Raw genomic sequence first — 16016 nt, forward strand, 5'->3', positions numbered from 1 at the left:
AAGTTGTTTAAACAGTTTGCTGTACAGCATCACCAGTTCCCACACTCATCTGAATCATCCAGTAGTGTACACCGCATTTGTGAAGAATCAAGACTGATCAAAGCTCTGATTACGTATTTTACACATGTTACATATACACATACACTGTTACAGCATTTCCCCCTGTAATAATCAGCCCATTAACATGTTGTGAGAGCCAGGCATGTTTAAAATCTGGCCTGTGTAAATGCAGCCTCAGTCTATAGGCCCATAGGGCCTTCACAGGTCTATTACAGCAGTGACGCTGTCACAAAAAACTGAGATGATTTCCCACACGCTGTTAAAGAGTGACTGTGTCTCCATGGAGACTCATCAGGAGGTGTTTTGCAGAGCAAGGCTCCCTTCCTCCTTCGTTAAAGTAGACTTCTCCACACACGCACACACACACACACACACATGCACACACACATACACAAAAAAAGATAGAGAGAGAGAGCGAGCACACAGAGAGAGCATTTCATTTAATTGTTTTCAACAGAGAAGAGTGCAGAAGCACAAGAGCTGTACGTGCAATGTGAAGGGCTGAAAATCAGATTATATAAACTTTCATTCTTGCGCTTGATTGAGTGGATGTGACCAATCACTGGAAAATTGAGAAGCATGAAATATCATAAGATGTCAGACAGTTGGTAAAAATAAATATGAAAGCCAAATACTTATTCCAAATACCAATGTTCTTCTAATAACCTGTATTTTTAGGTTTCATTAAAAATCAAAGGTCAAAATGTTGATCCTGAGATTAGCTCAACCAACTAAAATAGGTGCCACCTCCACATATACTCATTAAAGGCACTTTGGACTGTCCTCAATCTGACATTGCAGCATCAGACACATTTGAATTATTTTCCAAAAGCTTAGAAAAGTACTTGAAAATGAACCCGGCGAATGTTAGTTGAAAATGCTGAGCACACACCAAACTGGCCATAAAATGAGACAAAAATTTGGTGAAATATGCCAACATAGGGGACATTAAGAATGAAAAAAACCTGCCTGCTTCTCAAACGCTACCCAGAAGAGACACTTTTTTGCATATTAAACAACAGTTACAGCACCTCAAGACCTTCCAGAAGGATCAAAATGGTGCCTGTTTTATTTCCTTTTATGGTCTCTTTTTGGTCATACTCTAAGACTTTGGTCTTGCATTTAAGTGGACAAAAGATATGCTGGAGAGATTACGTCTAATGATTTGCACATGAAGAATGTACTTATTATGGCAACCTTCTTTCTCATAATCAATACCATGCCCACTTCCCTCAAGACAGCAATCAGTCCTGATCCAGGATATAAGTATTTAGCTTTAAATGAACCAAAACTTCATTTAATAATTTTTCCTTTCAACATAATACACTAGACATCCAAACTTCAAAATGAGCCACGTTTGAGTGATCTGATTCAAAGTTACTGAGAGGTAATTTTGGCATTCAATTTTGAGTATGCCACAAGGGTACCTAGACTCTCACTCTTTTCAGACATGATATGATTGCAACATCATACTGAAAGAAAGGAAAACCCTCAGAAAAGCAGGCCTTTTGCCCCACACTTAGCACTAATTAGAATCATAAATAATTCACTACCAAACCCAATTACTCGCTCTGCTTTGATTACCATCTCATAGGAATGAAGGAGAGGGAGCACTGGGCTGTTATTGGCTGGATGCACAGCTGCACAGCTGCACCTCATCTCTTGCAGGCCTGTGCAGTCTCCTGCATGGTCTGCTGTAGGCGGTGTTTGATGTCTGAAAAGCTATGTCATACTGCAAATTGCTTTCCAGATCGCACACATTTTTTGCAGCGCAATCAGTAAACAGCGATTCAATAGCAGTGGGATATATTTCCTCAGAAAAGTCATACTGTGTGCATCACTGCTGTCTGCCATTTGATTGCTGCTGTAGGTTGAAAGGAAAGGGTAGGTAATGAGGCAGAAACAGGTCCTCCTGATCCATGATTACATTCCAGATTGACTTTGAAAGTGTCGGAACTGCAGCATGCATTCCCTGACCCAGGGTATCCACTCCAGTGATAATGTCCCACTGAAACTGCATCCTGGGATGGCACAAGTTCAGAGGGTGGGAAGGTGGGAGGAGGTGATAAATGGCCATAAGGAGAAGGATCAAGCCAAAAATGGTGCTTCTGTCACATGCTCAAAGTAATTTCGTCCATGTGCACGATGACGCTAACCCCAACCCTAACCCTGGCGCTAATGCTAACAGTATACATAACCATAATCATATAAATGCACAAATGCGCCAGAATAATGTCTTGTCTATGGACATGATTGCATAGACGTTTCCTCTTTTAGACAGATGTGCCTCTGGTGTCTGCCGCCAACGCGTGATGGGCAGTGGAGCCTGGCTATCATTCTGACAAAGTGTCTGTCAACAGAGAGCAGAAGGGTTGCAGCTCCCTGACTGTCCGGCAGAAGCAGAGCATTTAAGCAGACTGGTCCTTTAAAACAAACAGAGGCTGGCAGAGACAGACAGAGAGGCTGAGATAAGGGAAGAGTGGTGGAAAAGCAGGGGGGCGCACACAGGGGATAGAGAGCCGCGGTGGCCAATGGAGTCATATCTCTGACTTCCTCCTGGAGAGATTAGTACACATTCAGTCTGCACTGTGTAAACAGAGATGACAGAGGCTGGAGAAACACAATATTGACACAGCCCTGACAGAACACGGCACTTCCTGCCGAAGCAGGCAGATGGATAAAATATTCACATTGGGGCTCTCAGCACCTTTCGAAGGTTGCAGACCATTTCTAACTGGCCCTGGTGGCACTTGTAGAGCTCAGCCACTTTTAAGTTCATTCAAATGAATACTGAGAAAACCTAAAAAAAAAAAAACTATAGGCGCAACAAATTGAAGTAGAAATTTTATCCACCAAAACATTTTTTCAGTGCATAACAAAACCCAACATGCGCTGTGAGTTGAGGGACAGTGATGTGCAATTTACAGGCACCTGTACGGATAATCAGACTGCTTAATACTTATACCTGGCCATTTTGGTAAGCCTGTCCCCTGGAAAATTTACTACATAAAAACATTACGACACATCACTCCTGCTTCACCTGAAGTTTCATTACATGAGCTGCAGTACAAAGTTAAGTTTAAGACTGAGTTGTTAGCCTGAGTCGTTAGCCATCAGATGGGAAATTAATGACATTCACGGGAACACACAGAAACTGGGCAGATTGGAAAGAGAGGAGTTTTGAGTGACAGCAGATGGCCTCTGGAAGCGTGCGAGTTGTGGCCTATGTAGGTTCCTGACACAGGCAGAGATAAAACATGCATATGTCACCAGGACTGAGGAAGTGACCTAGAGCAAATGACAGTTTAAAAATACCCCAGTCTGAAGTAAATTTAACAGCGACAACTGCCAAATGCATTAGGCTACATCTGCAGCCTCAGTCAGGATTCTGAGGGTAAACAGATGGACAAGGCCCAGAGACAAGCTGCCTTCAATACAGTGACTGTGTCTTCAATCCAGTGAAAAACAGTACTTGTACTGTAATTTTATATTAGTCTACCAAGACTGTATTACCCACAACAAATAAATGTAAAATATTTCAGTCACATATATAGCTATAATTATGAATGTAAGTAAATCCATAGTTCTCCAGATTGCCCTTTTGTGAAGCACACACAACATACTGTAGGTCTACAACTAAAGGTCATAATGATATGATTTTCTGACAGAGAATTCAGAAATGGAGGTTTTCACTCAATAATTCCTTTACTGATACCGAGAATATTTAAATTTACCCTTCAAGGTAAAATTATTTCCAAGAGATATCCAACATAACTCAAATCACTAAATAAAATAAAATCAATAATACAGAGAATGAACAAAATATATGAATGACAGTGAATTCACCAAGGCTACAGGTAAGCTTTGAGTATGCCTATGGTAGTGTATACACTCTGTCCACTATTGAGACCTACAAGTAAGCACTGAACATTTATCACACTTCCGGAAAGTACTGGCAATTATTCTTAAGGCAAGGTATTCCTGAAGCCTACTGGTACTGTAAACACCAAGTTTTAATGATGTCTGCTCATATGCTCTGACCTGTTCCCCTGGGAGCACAGATCTACCCAGGTGATTGACATGCATGCCCTATGACACTGCAAATTAAGGTCGGAAACCTGAGCCCCTTCCCCCTTGGTCACAGCAAGAATTCTGAATTCCTGGTGACCATGGCGATCAGAATGATAATCCTTTTAGGGTGTAGAAAGCAACTGTACTTCAGAAGGATTTACAGTATGTTTGTGAAAATCAAAATCTGAAGGACAAGAGTACACAATGGCCATTAGCACATCCACTTTAAGGAGACTGCTGCAGAATACATCACCATGCTGGCTAAATACAGGAAATGCAGAATAAATATGCCAGAAAGTGTGGGCCATACAACAAACATACATTGTGTTAAGGAATGCACACACATCAGATCATTGCATTCTAGTGTGAGACACAGTACCGTAGGAGTTATTTCTCACCTGGCAGAATATTTGTTGTAAACGCATTTAATGGCAAAATATCTCATGCACTTATCCAAAACCTGCATTTAATTTTTTCACAGTTTTGTCCAGCTGGCAAAAATGAAAGTTGAGGTTCCTGTGAAAATCAGTATGTCTCAACACTCCAACACTTCATTCTGCAAATGATACTGATATATCTTGACTGGAAACCAAATTGAAAATGCATGCATTGCCAAAACGCAGCACACTTTTTTCTGCATGGAGAAGCATAAAGTCTGTTCGCAGACCAGTGGGAATCAGACTGTGGGTCCAGTGGCAAGGTGTCCACAGGAACGATCAGCGCAACTGATCCGAGACAGCCCACAAGGAACAGAGCTCCCCTCTGTCTGACGCAAAGCCATAATGGCTGCCCTCTTTCAGAACCATTTCACACGGATTACCGCAGCACATCGCTGAACTCCTGGAGCGACAAGGCTTTACCGACCCTTCAGCAGCCGCATTTTTATGCAGATATAGCAGTACAGAAAAAATCAGCCCAGTGGAAAATGTGGGATCCATTTGTGTTTCCGTTCTAAATTTAAGGCCTATCAAAAAAAGTCCATACTGATTTTTTTCACCGACTAGCTAAATCCTATTAGGAATGGAAAAGAAAAATGTAACACATTCTAAGACATTTCGATTCAATAAAAGCCAATAAAAGCTCAGTGTGGATCTTTCTGAAAAGCATCAGCATCTAACAACATAGCCAGTAAAATATTGGTCTTTGTTATCAGCCCCAGATTTTCCAATATGGCACATCCTTAATCGCAACATCCATTATTGGATCCAACATCCAATCCAACATCAATCCCTTTTAATAGATTAGTAATACAAAGAATAGGTCAAGTCCATCTTTTAAATCTGTAAGTTGTGCCTATATCCATCAGTTTTGTCCCTAGGGAACCAAGTCCTCAGCACCATGACATGAACAACATGGAATATGGATGAGAGGGGAGTAACCATTAGCCTAACCTTAAGCCCTGGGGCGGCAGTGTAGTTTAATGGGTAAGGAACTGGTCTTGTAACCTAAAGGTCACAGGCTTGATTCCCGGGTAGGACACTGCTGTTGTACCCTTGAGAAAGGTACTTAACCTGCATTGCTTCAGTATTATATCCAGATGTATAAATGGACGCAATGTAAATGCTATGTAAAAGTTATGTAAGTCGCTCTGGATAAGAGCGTCTGCTAAATGACTGTAATGTAATATAATGTAATGTAATGCCCAACCTTAAAACCCCGTGGTGGATTTCATCATTTCCAGTATTGCCTTCATACTGTCTGTGATTCAGTACTCAGGGTGAGCACATGTTGTTGATGTAGGTCAGAGATTAGAGACGTACATGACAGTTAAAATGCAGGGGATTCAATCAACATTTGTCCTTATATCTTGTTCACAATTCAATGCAAATTTTCAATTTTGCCTCACAAATGAGTGATTACCATTTGACAGCGAGGGAAGCAACTAACAGTTGTGCTTCCTGTTTCTAATGTTAAAAACAAAACTTTACGCAGGGGTGAGGTAGAAATGTTGGCTGAAACTAAACTTTACACAGGGGTGAGGTACAGCATAGAGCAGGTACTGCACATATCCACATGATACACACTTACCAGTCTTATCAAACTGATCTCATAGAGACTGCTGGGTTGCTCATCCTTTTGAAGGGATAGTTCATTTCATGCTCCTTGTACTCCTCTGTGTTTATTCCCATGTCAACACTCTAATCCACTCTGGAATTTTAACGGACAGACTCTGGGTTATGTGTCTACTGGGAAATGGAGACAAAATTGAGCTAATATCACTCTACTGCATCTTTCACTTACTCATTCAGACAGTAAGAATGTGCACTGAGGACTGGAAGTCTTACCACATAATTCAAAATGGTCTATTAGCACAACGGCACAACCAATAACATTTACCTCACTGCCAGACATTACATGTAATAAAGTAGCAATGTGGGGTCATGGGAATGAATTCAGCTTAGAGTATACAGCTTGTTTATACTCTTGAAAGTGTAAAGTACTTGAATCAGTATGTAATTTCTATAATTATACTACGTAGAACACTTTGTATATCGACATTTTCCAAGAAATCAAAAATACAGTTTAATGATATGCCAAACTCCATGTAATGGCATTTGTACTATATTAGTAAAAATTAAGATATGAAATAGTTTTGAAATGCATGAAAAGGTAAGTGCAGTACTGTGAACACATAAATGTTTAAAATAAATCTGGTAGTTATTATGTTTTCATAATTTCGACTCAGTGATTTGCTCTCTAATTGCTCTGAAAGTGTCATCTCTTCCTAGCTTTGCGCCATACAAAAAAAAAGGAAAGAAAATATCCCTGCAGATCACTTGCTAGATATTTTAGTGCCGCAATTACAGAAAATCAAAAATGCAAAACTTGGGTATCAACAAGCTACTTATTGCAAGTGGTCTGTTTGGTGCAATTTGAGTGAAATAATGTGGAATTAGCTACAAAATTGTGCTAGTAATGTTACATTGGTTATATTTTACAATACACTAAACAACCCAACTTGCTAATTAGTATTCATTGAAGTCAATGCAAGATGAGAAGTAGTTTATTCAGACATGGAGTGACCAGTCATAGGAGAAACCTGAAGGGGGGAAGTGCCAAAATATTTTCTGTAACCCTGACATGTATGGTGGAATCTTGGGTAATTGGGGCCCTCAGTGTTTAGTCATATAGTCTCCAGAAGCTGACTATACTTAGATCAGTAAAGTGTTCTGGCCCCTTTTTCGTAAATTTTGATTTATAGGAAATTCTATGTAGATTGTAAACAGCAATTTCAGGGAGAATGATGCTCTTGATTTGATTAGCAAATTCTGCTGCATTGCTGGCTGCTCCAACATTGTGCACTAAATAAACTGAAAGCACAGTGATTGGCATATTTAGTACTGTGGAGGCTCAAGCTGTTCAGTATATCATCCAGTGTTGTTCCTCAAACTTATTATTGAACTTTGATTCAGCAAAACTGCACTGAGCTCTGGTGTAACACTAAAAGCATCAGTTGAAGACATTGTAATGTTTTCCCTGTGCAATATTTCACAGAATTACATTTTTATTTGTTTGGCAAATGCTTTTATCCAAAGTAGACTAAAGCATAAGATAATTAATACGTACTGCCCAGTAAAGCTGGATACGGTTTAACAAGTACAACAAGTTTTTTTTTTGATATTCCAACAGATTGCAAGCAGTTCAAGAAGTTCCTTCACACCCAGTATGCTGAAATGAAATCAATGATGTTGATCTTATTTAATGGAAACTCATGCATGGCCATTGTCATGTGCCTTGGGCAGCAATGTCACAATGTCATGTTCCCTGTTGAAGCTGTGTTGTCCTGCAAAGAAGGTTCTCCTCATAAATAGCTTAATAAACATCTGATTTGATAAACAACAGAAAGAAAATAACATTAGTGAAGAGAACAGGGAGACTGTGGCACAGACCATATGGCAACTGACTTCCGACCCATATACAAATCCCCCATTCAGCCAGGGGTTACCCACCGTGGCACTTTGTGTATTGTGATCCACTCTCTAACCCTAACCTTTGCTTTCCTCCTGCTGAATAAAGTGAAAAAATACATAAGAAATTCTGACTGGACAATTGGACAATCCAAATTAAAGTGGGATTGGATTAATTAAAAAAAAAATGAGAACAATCTGTTCATCCCATTAATATCAAATGATGGCAAATGACAATGCATTTTCCTTGCACTTTTCAGGTACAGTTGAAGATTTCTCCTCATGTCACAAACCCACAACATCTCCAAAAAAGTATGTATTTAAGGATATTTATATAATAAAGATATGTGCACAGTTTCCAAATAAAAAAACACATTCGTTTTGTTGTTTAAAACCTTTAACAGTTCAATTCTACTCAGAGGTTGCAGTTATGGTATGGACAAATACCAGCCTACTACAGTGGGTCGCCAGGGTCGACTGTGATAACTAAATAATTCATTTAAGCTGTGTCTGTGTGCAGAGAGGTCACGTACTTTGAGGTAATGACCTCTGACCTTTTCGCCGGTGACCCCCCTGGTGCCTTATCATCCGGTAAGAGCCGGATGACAGAAACCTGAGGCTTGCTGTGGAATGTAGTCAGTGCAGTCAAAGCCCGCTTTGGAGTGAGGGTGGTCCTGTCGCCCACTGAAGGGGGCGGCTTTCAGTAGCACAAAACAGTCTATGTTAAAACAATCTGAGGCCTCTTTTTTAGCAATTTTTTTCTCCATTAGTTGCCACCGTCTACCCATAAAAATAAACAAAATGGTTATGAATTGACGGCTCATTAATAATGACCAGTAATAGCATAGATGGTTTATTCACTGTTTCACTGATGTGATAGGCAGAAACAAAGCATAAGACATTCTGCTAAATTAATGTGAGGTGCTGAAATATGTCAGTGTGACGAGCATTGCCTTGGCCCATCTGATTTTCTGGCTGCTGTAAGGCCAAAAATATATAAAAAGGTGGGTGGAATGACACGCCATTATCCAAACACCGCCACCACGCTGTCAGCACTTTTAAAGTCCTTCGGGAGCTCCGTCTCTCCTGTGGGCTCTCTGGTGATAAAAGAGACCTGTGGTTAGTACAATAAAGTCCTAATCTTTTTTCGGCTACACGTTCTGTGGTTTTTCAGATCTATATCCTCAGGAAGCCGCATCCTCTTTAGTCCAATACTATTTACTGGATCTGTTGTGTTTGATGGCCCATTATTATACAAAGCAGTTAATCAGCACAGCATCTCACTGTGCTGATTTTCCTGTGAACAAAGATGAAATTTCCAGCTCTTCTTGGACAAAATTCAGCAGTTGGTAAAAGACTGCTGTTTCTTGGCTGAGTGCTCAGGGCATTGAAATAACAAAAAATGAATAAAACTTAAATTCAGGATCTGCATGAGTAAAGGAAAGCAAGGGATACCCAGTGAGCTAAATGATCCTGAATAATGAATATTGAAACACTTCATCAAAACAGACATCCCCTTCAGGACCAGCTTTTGCAAATTTCCACAAGGCATAGCAAAAGAAAATGCAAGAGCATAATAATGCGGTCCTAAACATCATGAACATCTTTGCAACAAAAAAAAAGGAACATAATAAGCAAATGTTATCATGTGGGAACTAAGAATACCCAGGAGACCTTCAGTGAGAATGACCAGTAGCATTGTGAAGCTCTTATAAATAGGGCAGTGTTGACAGGGCACATAAAAGACCTCTTTCTGTTTCCTCTGCCCTGTAGTGAGAACAGTACAACATTTCTCTCACTGCTGTCTTCTATAACCCTCTGGAGGTTTACATCACAATAACCATTGTCCTTGATGAAATTCGCTGAGCCTTCTGATTGGTCAAAGAAAGTTGAGTCAACTGTAAAAAGGGAAAATGTAAAAATCAATCTGTCAGCAGTATATGAGTTGTTAAAAGTCTCTTTTCTGTGTTGTTACTATCTGAGCCAAATCAAAAATTTACTGTAGCTCTGTGTCTGAGTCACCAAGACCATAATAATGTATCACCCCATAGCTCAGAAGATCTCAGTACTGCTGGAATATTGAGAAGGGTCAAATTGGTTTTGCACCAAAAAGGATGCAGGTACAAAAACAATGTTCTAGCTGCAGTCAGCAAAACCCCATCCAGAAGTCTAATCCAAAAGCAACCTGGTCCATGCTCGTCTTGTCCTCAAATGTCAACCATGACCACAACCACAACCTTGTCTTCATCTTCAACCCCAACCCTACAACCTTCTCTTTAACCCCAACCCTAAGTAAAATGGTTGGGACTGCATTCGTTTGAATAAATAAACTGCATATCACCGAGGTTCTTGTCATCCACATTATTCTTACAAATTAATTGGTGAAAGACTGATATGGGAACATGAATGGTTCTGCACCCTGTACCAGGAATACTTATACTTACAACTGTTATTATGACATTTTATCACATTATGTTTACAAAGATGAGCTTTTTTACTGAGCTCTCCTTTGATACAGCTGGCACATGAAACTGCATTGCCAAGTGCTTGCTGGTCAGTCCTCAAGTCCATCTTGCAAACACAAAATAAATCTTGAACACGCACTCATTAAAAACAGTGACAGACTGCACTGTATCAATGAGTGACAGTGTAATACTCTCCGAGAGCGCAATTTCTTTTTTAAAATAATGCTTTACGTAATGATCATAATCATTTCTGTAATGAGCACAACTTCAATATAACAATTAGAGTTATTAAGTTAGTTTGTTATGGGTTATCACATAATAATTCTAATTCTGGATGTATCACTTCTCAGCCAGCAACCTAACTTAAGCAAACTAATGAACCAGGTAGATTAGTTTGCTTAGTACTCATTTCTGATTTGGTATTGGCTGTAATTAGCTGGTCTTAAATAACAGTTATTTATTACCAATCATCAGATTGATAGTCTACCAGAATCCTTATGATCAACCTTATGTTTCTAGAGGCTATAAATATGAGCAGATTAATTCTACAACATTAATTCACAATAATAAAAATGTCAATTGGGAAATTAACTAACCTTTTAAAACAATCATGTTGAGAAATGCAACCAAGCAGTTTTCAATTATGACTGAATATAATTTACACGGCAACACCAAAAGAATGCAGTAGCAAATGTTGGTGCTTGTTTGACAAGCACATGGTGAAAATACAATTTAATAAAGAAATATCAGCCCATTACATGTTACCTTATGGCGTTTTAGAGCTACAAGACTATAAAAGGCAACACCTATGCACAGCACAGATTTTGGTCACACTATTAGCTTGTACTAGTCACGTGACCCCCTTTATTGTGAGACAGTCACTGCATCACTACAGCCCATGTGCCTTGTCAGCAATCCTCCATCTGTTCTCCACCAGCAGCCCACTGGTTATAAACACAGTAACTTCCCCCTGGTAACATTTCTAAACCTCATCACAATCATGCTTGATGTGGCTTCACAGTCAAAAATGTCCCAACCATAAAATTGTCACGCCTGACACATCTATTCCCACGTCAGCTACTCCGGTCTAAACACTGAAACATTTTCAAGAATCAAATGTTCTCAGCATGCTTTTTCACTGCAGCAACTATAATTGGGCTGCAGGTATATGTAATTTCACATACTTTATGGTGTCTGAATGATAATGTTCATATTTTACACTAAGTTGTTCAGGTGACATTAACAGAACTCAAAATCAACTTAGATTCTCTCATACAGTAAAATCACAATCCAAGTGCACCCAGTAATGAAAACACAAGCAGAGAACTTCAGTTATAGTGTTAAGACAAAAGAGACCACCTTCTGTCTAAGAAAGTGCAGGGCTGCTGAGATGGAGATGATTACAGACAGGTTCCAAATTAGAATATGGAAGGGCCCAGTGGAACAGCAGCACTGTGAGATAGGCGCATGAATTCTCTGGGTGGAGGGCAGGGGTAAGGGAGCTTCACTGTCACATAACTTCATCCACTTACTTACTTACCAAAAGATTGATTCTTCTATTCATTGTTATTTTGTATGATAGCACGTGGGCATGAAGTGGAAGCCCAAGTTACTTTCTCTCTTGAAAGACCAATTCACACGTCAGGATCATCGTATTTATGAATTCACCAAAAAGCCAATTGCTGACCGTTTAAATATTAAAATATTGATATGAGAGGAAACTTGCTGAGTCAGCATTAAATGACCCTAACTTTGTCAGGTGGAATGGTTGCAAGATTAGATGGGTCAGGATGACAGAATGTGGCCCAAAGATAGGAAATGGCCAATGTGATACTGCAAACACATTTCCACTCCGGAGATATTATGGACTTGTTAATATTGGCAGGGCTGCCCATGCCCAAATTTATTCTCTAAAATTGCAGGACCTTTGCTTGCCATTTACTTTTTCTGTAACCTCTAGCCTGAAGTTGGATATCTTCTAACAACTGGGTACAAGCACAGTGTAGTGCCCATATTGAAGTTAAATCTGCAACATTTCTGTAAATACACTGCTGCATAACATAGCACATGGGCACAGAACACACAGTAATTCTTGCCTGTGAGCAATGGCTTCCAGCAACAGGCAGGCCTTTAAATTACAGGCTGATTAAAGACCTTGGACTGAGACATTTAGACAGCCCATGTAAACAATGACTCCTGTTCAAAAGGAAGACCGGGAGCCAGTCACCCCACATGCCCTCCGTGGCTGGCATCACACAGGGCTGATGAGGGAGGCTGAGAGACGCAGAGACACACCGAGATTAGCTGTCTGCCTCCGAGTACAAGACGTGGGGCCGGCCTGGTTACCCTACACTCGCAATCAGTGCTTTTTCTTTCAGAGCTGTTCTTGGAAACAACGGGAGCCTGCCGGCTGGAACAATAATGAAGGACTCTATGTGTTCTCGAACTTCAGATGATCCCTGATCAATGTTTCTTGAGGTTTTAACCTTTATTCCCTTTGCAAGAATCGTCCACTTCTATCACCACAGGTATTTAATTTAACAAGAAGATATTCAGTGGCATTAGTTTTACACTTAAATCTATCTCATAGGCACCATGGAAGAAAAAAAATGTCCCACACACATTCATTTATGTAAAATACACATTCATGAAGGCCATGTTAAAAAAACAGAACACTAGTACTGGAGGACAACCGGCACAGACAGGGTCAAATGCTTTTATTACCAAATTGAACCTCTAGGACATAAAAGTACAGAGAGCAGAAGGAACTAGCTGCTATATAAATGTCACTGGTAACATCTGAAAAAGGATACATTTTATAAAAATAATTAATGTTTTGCCAGTTCTCCAAATGCTGTCAAACATACTGTATCAAAAAGAATTGTCTTCATTCTCTAGCAATTCACTAGCAGTTTTGTGCCATTAGGTAAAAACATAAACTGACCCATTTAAGATGAGAAGCACACTCCAGAAACATCTAATTCTGAGAAACTGGGTTTTTTTAAATATATATTTTTCTCCCCAGTTCATAAAATCCTAATATCCTGTCACTACAATCCTCTACCAAGCTAAGATTCAATGTACTGTAGACAACTTATTTTGCACTCTATGATCCACCAGCACCAGAAACAAGCATGACAGAGAACAGTGCAACTGATGGCTGGTGATGTAGGCTGATTGCTGTAGCCTGATGGACTGGCGGAGCTGCTGTGTACCAATGAGTCAGGGGTGAATTTACCTGAACTTGACCTCCATCACAGGACAATTCTACAGCCACTCATGTCTGATCTCATGGAATATGTGGCCACAGTCAGCACTTGCACAGACCACATGCAGGCTTCAGTCACAATTCAATCCTGGGGGACCACCGAGTCTGCTGGTTTTCAATGTTTCAGCACCATTGGTTGTCTAAAGAATCTACACACCTTGATCTCAAGTCCTTAATTGGCTGCTCTGCTTTAGGGCAAAACACATCAGTGCTACAGCCAAATGCACCCCTCAGGAGTCCTATGAGGGCCCCTTCTTTAAAGTCTACTGCATACCCATGGAACTGGCTTTCAAAGCTGAGTGAAATAAACGTTGCACAATATCATCTGAATGCTATGCCATTCAGGCAACTACACAAGTTTTGTCACTGTTACATAAGATGAAGTTTTTGCTGAGGACATAGGAGAAATTAGCCATTTTTAGTAATAGCAATGATATTTTCAGGTTTAATATTGGACTTATAATATATATAATTATAGAATATGATATGTTCTGTTAAAATATTTCATTCTGATAAGCCAAACAATGTTTCTATAATCCTGTATACCTAATACTTCGTATGCTGTAGGCTACCTGAACAGCCTAGTAATTATTATACAGAACTTGCAGGTACTGTCGCGTGTGAAGGCTATTACAGGTTCATTCCCCCAATCCACGTATGTTTTAAATAATGAATTAGCTCGCTAAATGTTTAATACCATAAATGGTTAAAATGAGATTCCTTCCTTCGAATATTTGTTTTATATACTGATCATAGTCTATCGTTTTTCTCCTTTTATTTCTCCTGTGCCGTTGCTACAAGGCGAAAAAAAGTTTTAGCAACCAGCTAGCAGGGACAGTAACAAGCACAATCATGAAAGTACTAATGTCTAATAGGCTATACATAATGGCATCAAAAAGTCAACTATATAATCTATAAAAGGCACTAGTTGTCAGTAATACCATCACCCAAGATAACTGAGCATATTTTATAATTCTCATTCTGCATCCCATACATGTAAACAAACAGTTGAAGTGACACTGTGTAACTATTTATACAAATCTGTTCGCTAATTCAACCAGATTTAGCTGACATTCAAATGCGCCTGGATACAGTTACAATAGCAACACCATAGCCAAAATTCGTGGTGAAACTCTGTTCAATACAGAAACTCCGCAGTAAAGAAAAATGTTACGAAGTAATGCAAAGATAAGGATAGGCTAATATAAAGTTAAGGCTGCAATGTCGCACAATTTACCTGAGAAACCAGAGGGATGAGTGTCTGCTCCACCGAACGAGTTTTGATCTCGAGACCGGAATCGAAGCTGCTATTGCCGCAAGGAGATGAAGCCATTCCCGCCGATTTATTTTTCTGGAGCAACACAGTTTCAGGGTTAAATTTTTTGTTCCTGTGAGCGACAGAAAAAAAAACTCAGAAAAAAAATTCTGTTTGTTTTTGCACTTTCTGTAATCCACTCGTGTCCTTCTGTGTTCTTACTAAACGTTTTCCTGTAACTCCAAGCAGTTTACCGGACCACTGCAGGCTAAGCGAGCTGCACTGCCGACTGCAGTAGTGATAGAGACCAGAGCGACTACTGCCCGAAATCTGCCGAGCTGTGAGTGACATTACCCTGACTGGAACACACACACACACACGCGCGCGCACACGCACACACACCTTTCTCCCTCATCCTCAATATGTTGTGTGTTTGCACACTGCATGGTAGGGCTCAACATTCAAAAGTCGATACATTCTGACATTTGTGATTGGTATCGCTGTTTCCATTTTAACATGTGGTAACTGCACACACAGTAATTGCACACAGAAGTGGTAACCGCACACTGCATGGTAGGGCTCAAAATTTTAAATTCAAGGTTTGATACATTGATACATTTGTATTTCTCTTCACAACATTTCAACATGTTATTACTGCACACACAGTAACTATGCCATATTAGTGTTGCTTATTAAACAGGGATTCTTATCCAGAACAAAACGACATACACTTTATCCTGTACATATACAATTTGAGTGAGGTAGTCTTCACTAGGATGATTCAAGTGAAGTTGCCTACCCCGCTCAAGTTTACAGCAGTACTACCTCACCCCACTTCCTCCAGACTTTCTGTTAGCAAACTTGAGCCACCAGTCTTTTCTTCTTCTCTTATTAGCTCTGCAGCTGTAGTGTGTCTATGTGATTGGCAATCAGCATAGAAGATAAGGTATATGTACAAATTCAAAATTCAAAAACATATTGGAATGTAA

The 16016-nt window shown here is 39.8% G+C and overlaps 1 protein-coding gene across 3 annotated transcripts in view; it reads right to left on the reverse strand.

Annotated features, from left to right (window-relative positions):
• The window catches only part of LOC135260805 (alpha-catulin-like), a 41017-nt gene extending 25138 nt beyond the window's left edge, over window positions 1-15879 (reverse strand). For 2 of the 3 annotated variants that reach the window (XM_064346425.1, XM_064346405.1), the window contains exon 1: window positions 15010-15342. In XM_064346425.1, the coding sequence (XP_064202495.1) occupies window positions 15010-15105 (96 nt within the window). In that variant the 5' untranslated portion in view covers window positions 15106-15342. Of the gene's footprint in view, window positions 1-15009; window positions 15343-15826 lie in introns of those variants that run through there. The other variant, XM_064346416.1, reaches the window with a different exon arrangement.
• Window positions 15880-16016: the final 137 nt, after the last annotated feature.

This window comes from Anguilla rostrata, chromosome 1, assembly GCF_018555375.3.
Source record: "Anguilla rostrata isolate EN2019 chromosome 1, ASM1855537v3, whole genome shotgun sequence".
Taxonomy (NCBI): Eukaryota; Metazoa; Chordata; class Actinopteri; order Anguilliformes; family Anguillidae; genus Anguilla; species Anguilla rostrata.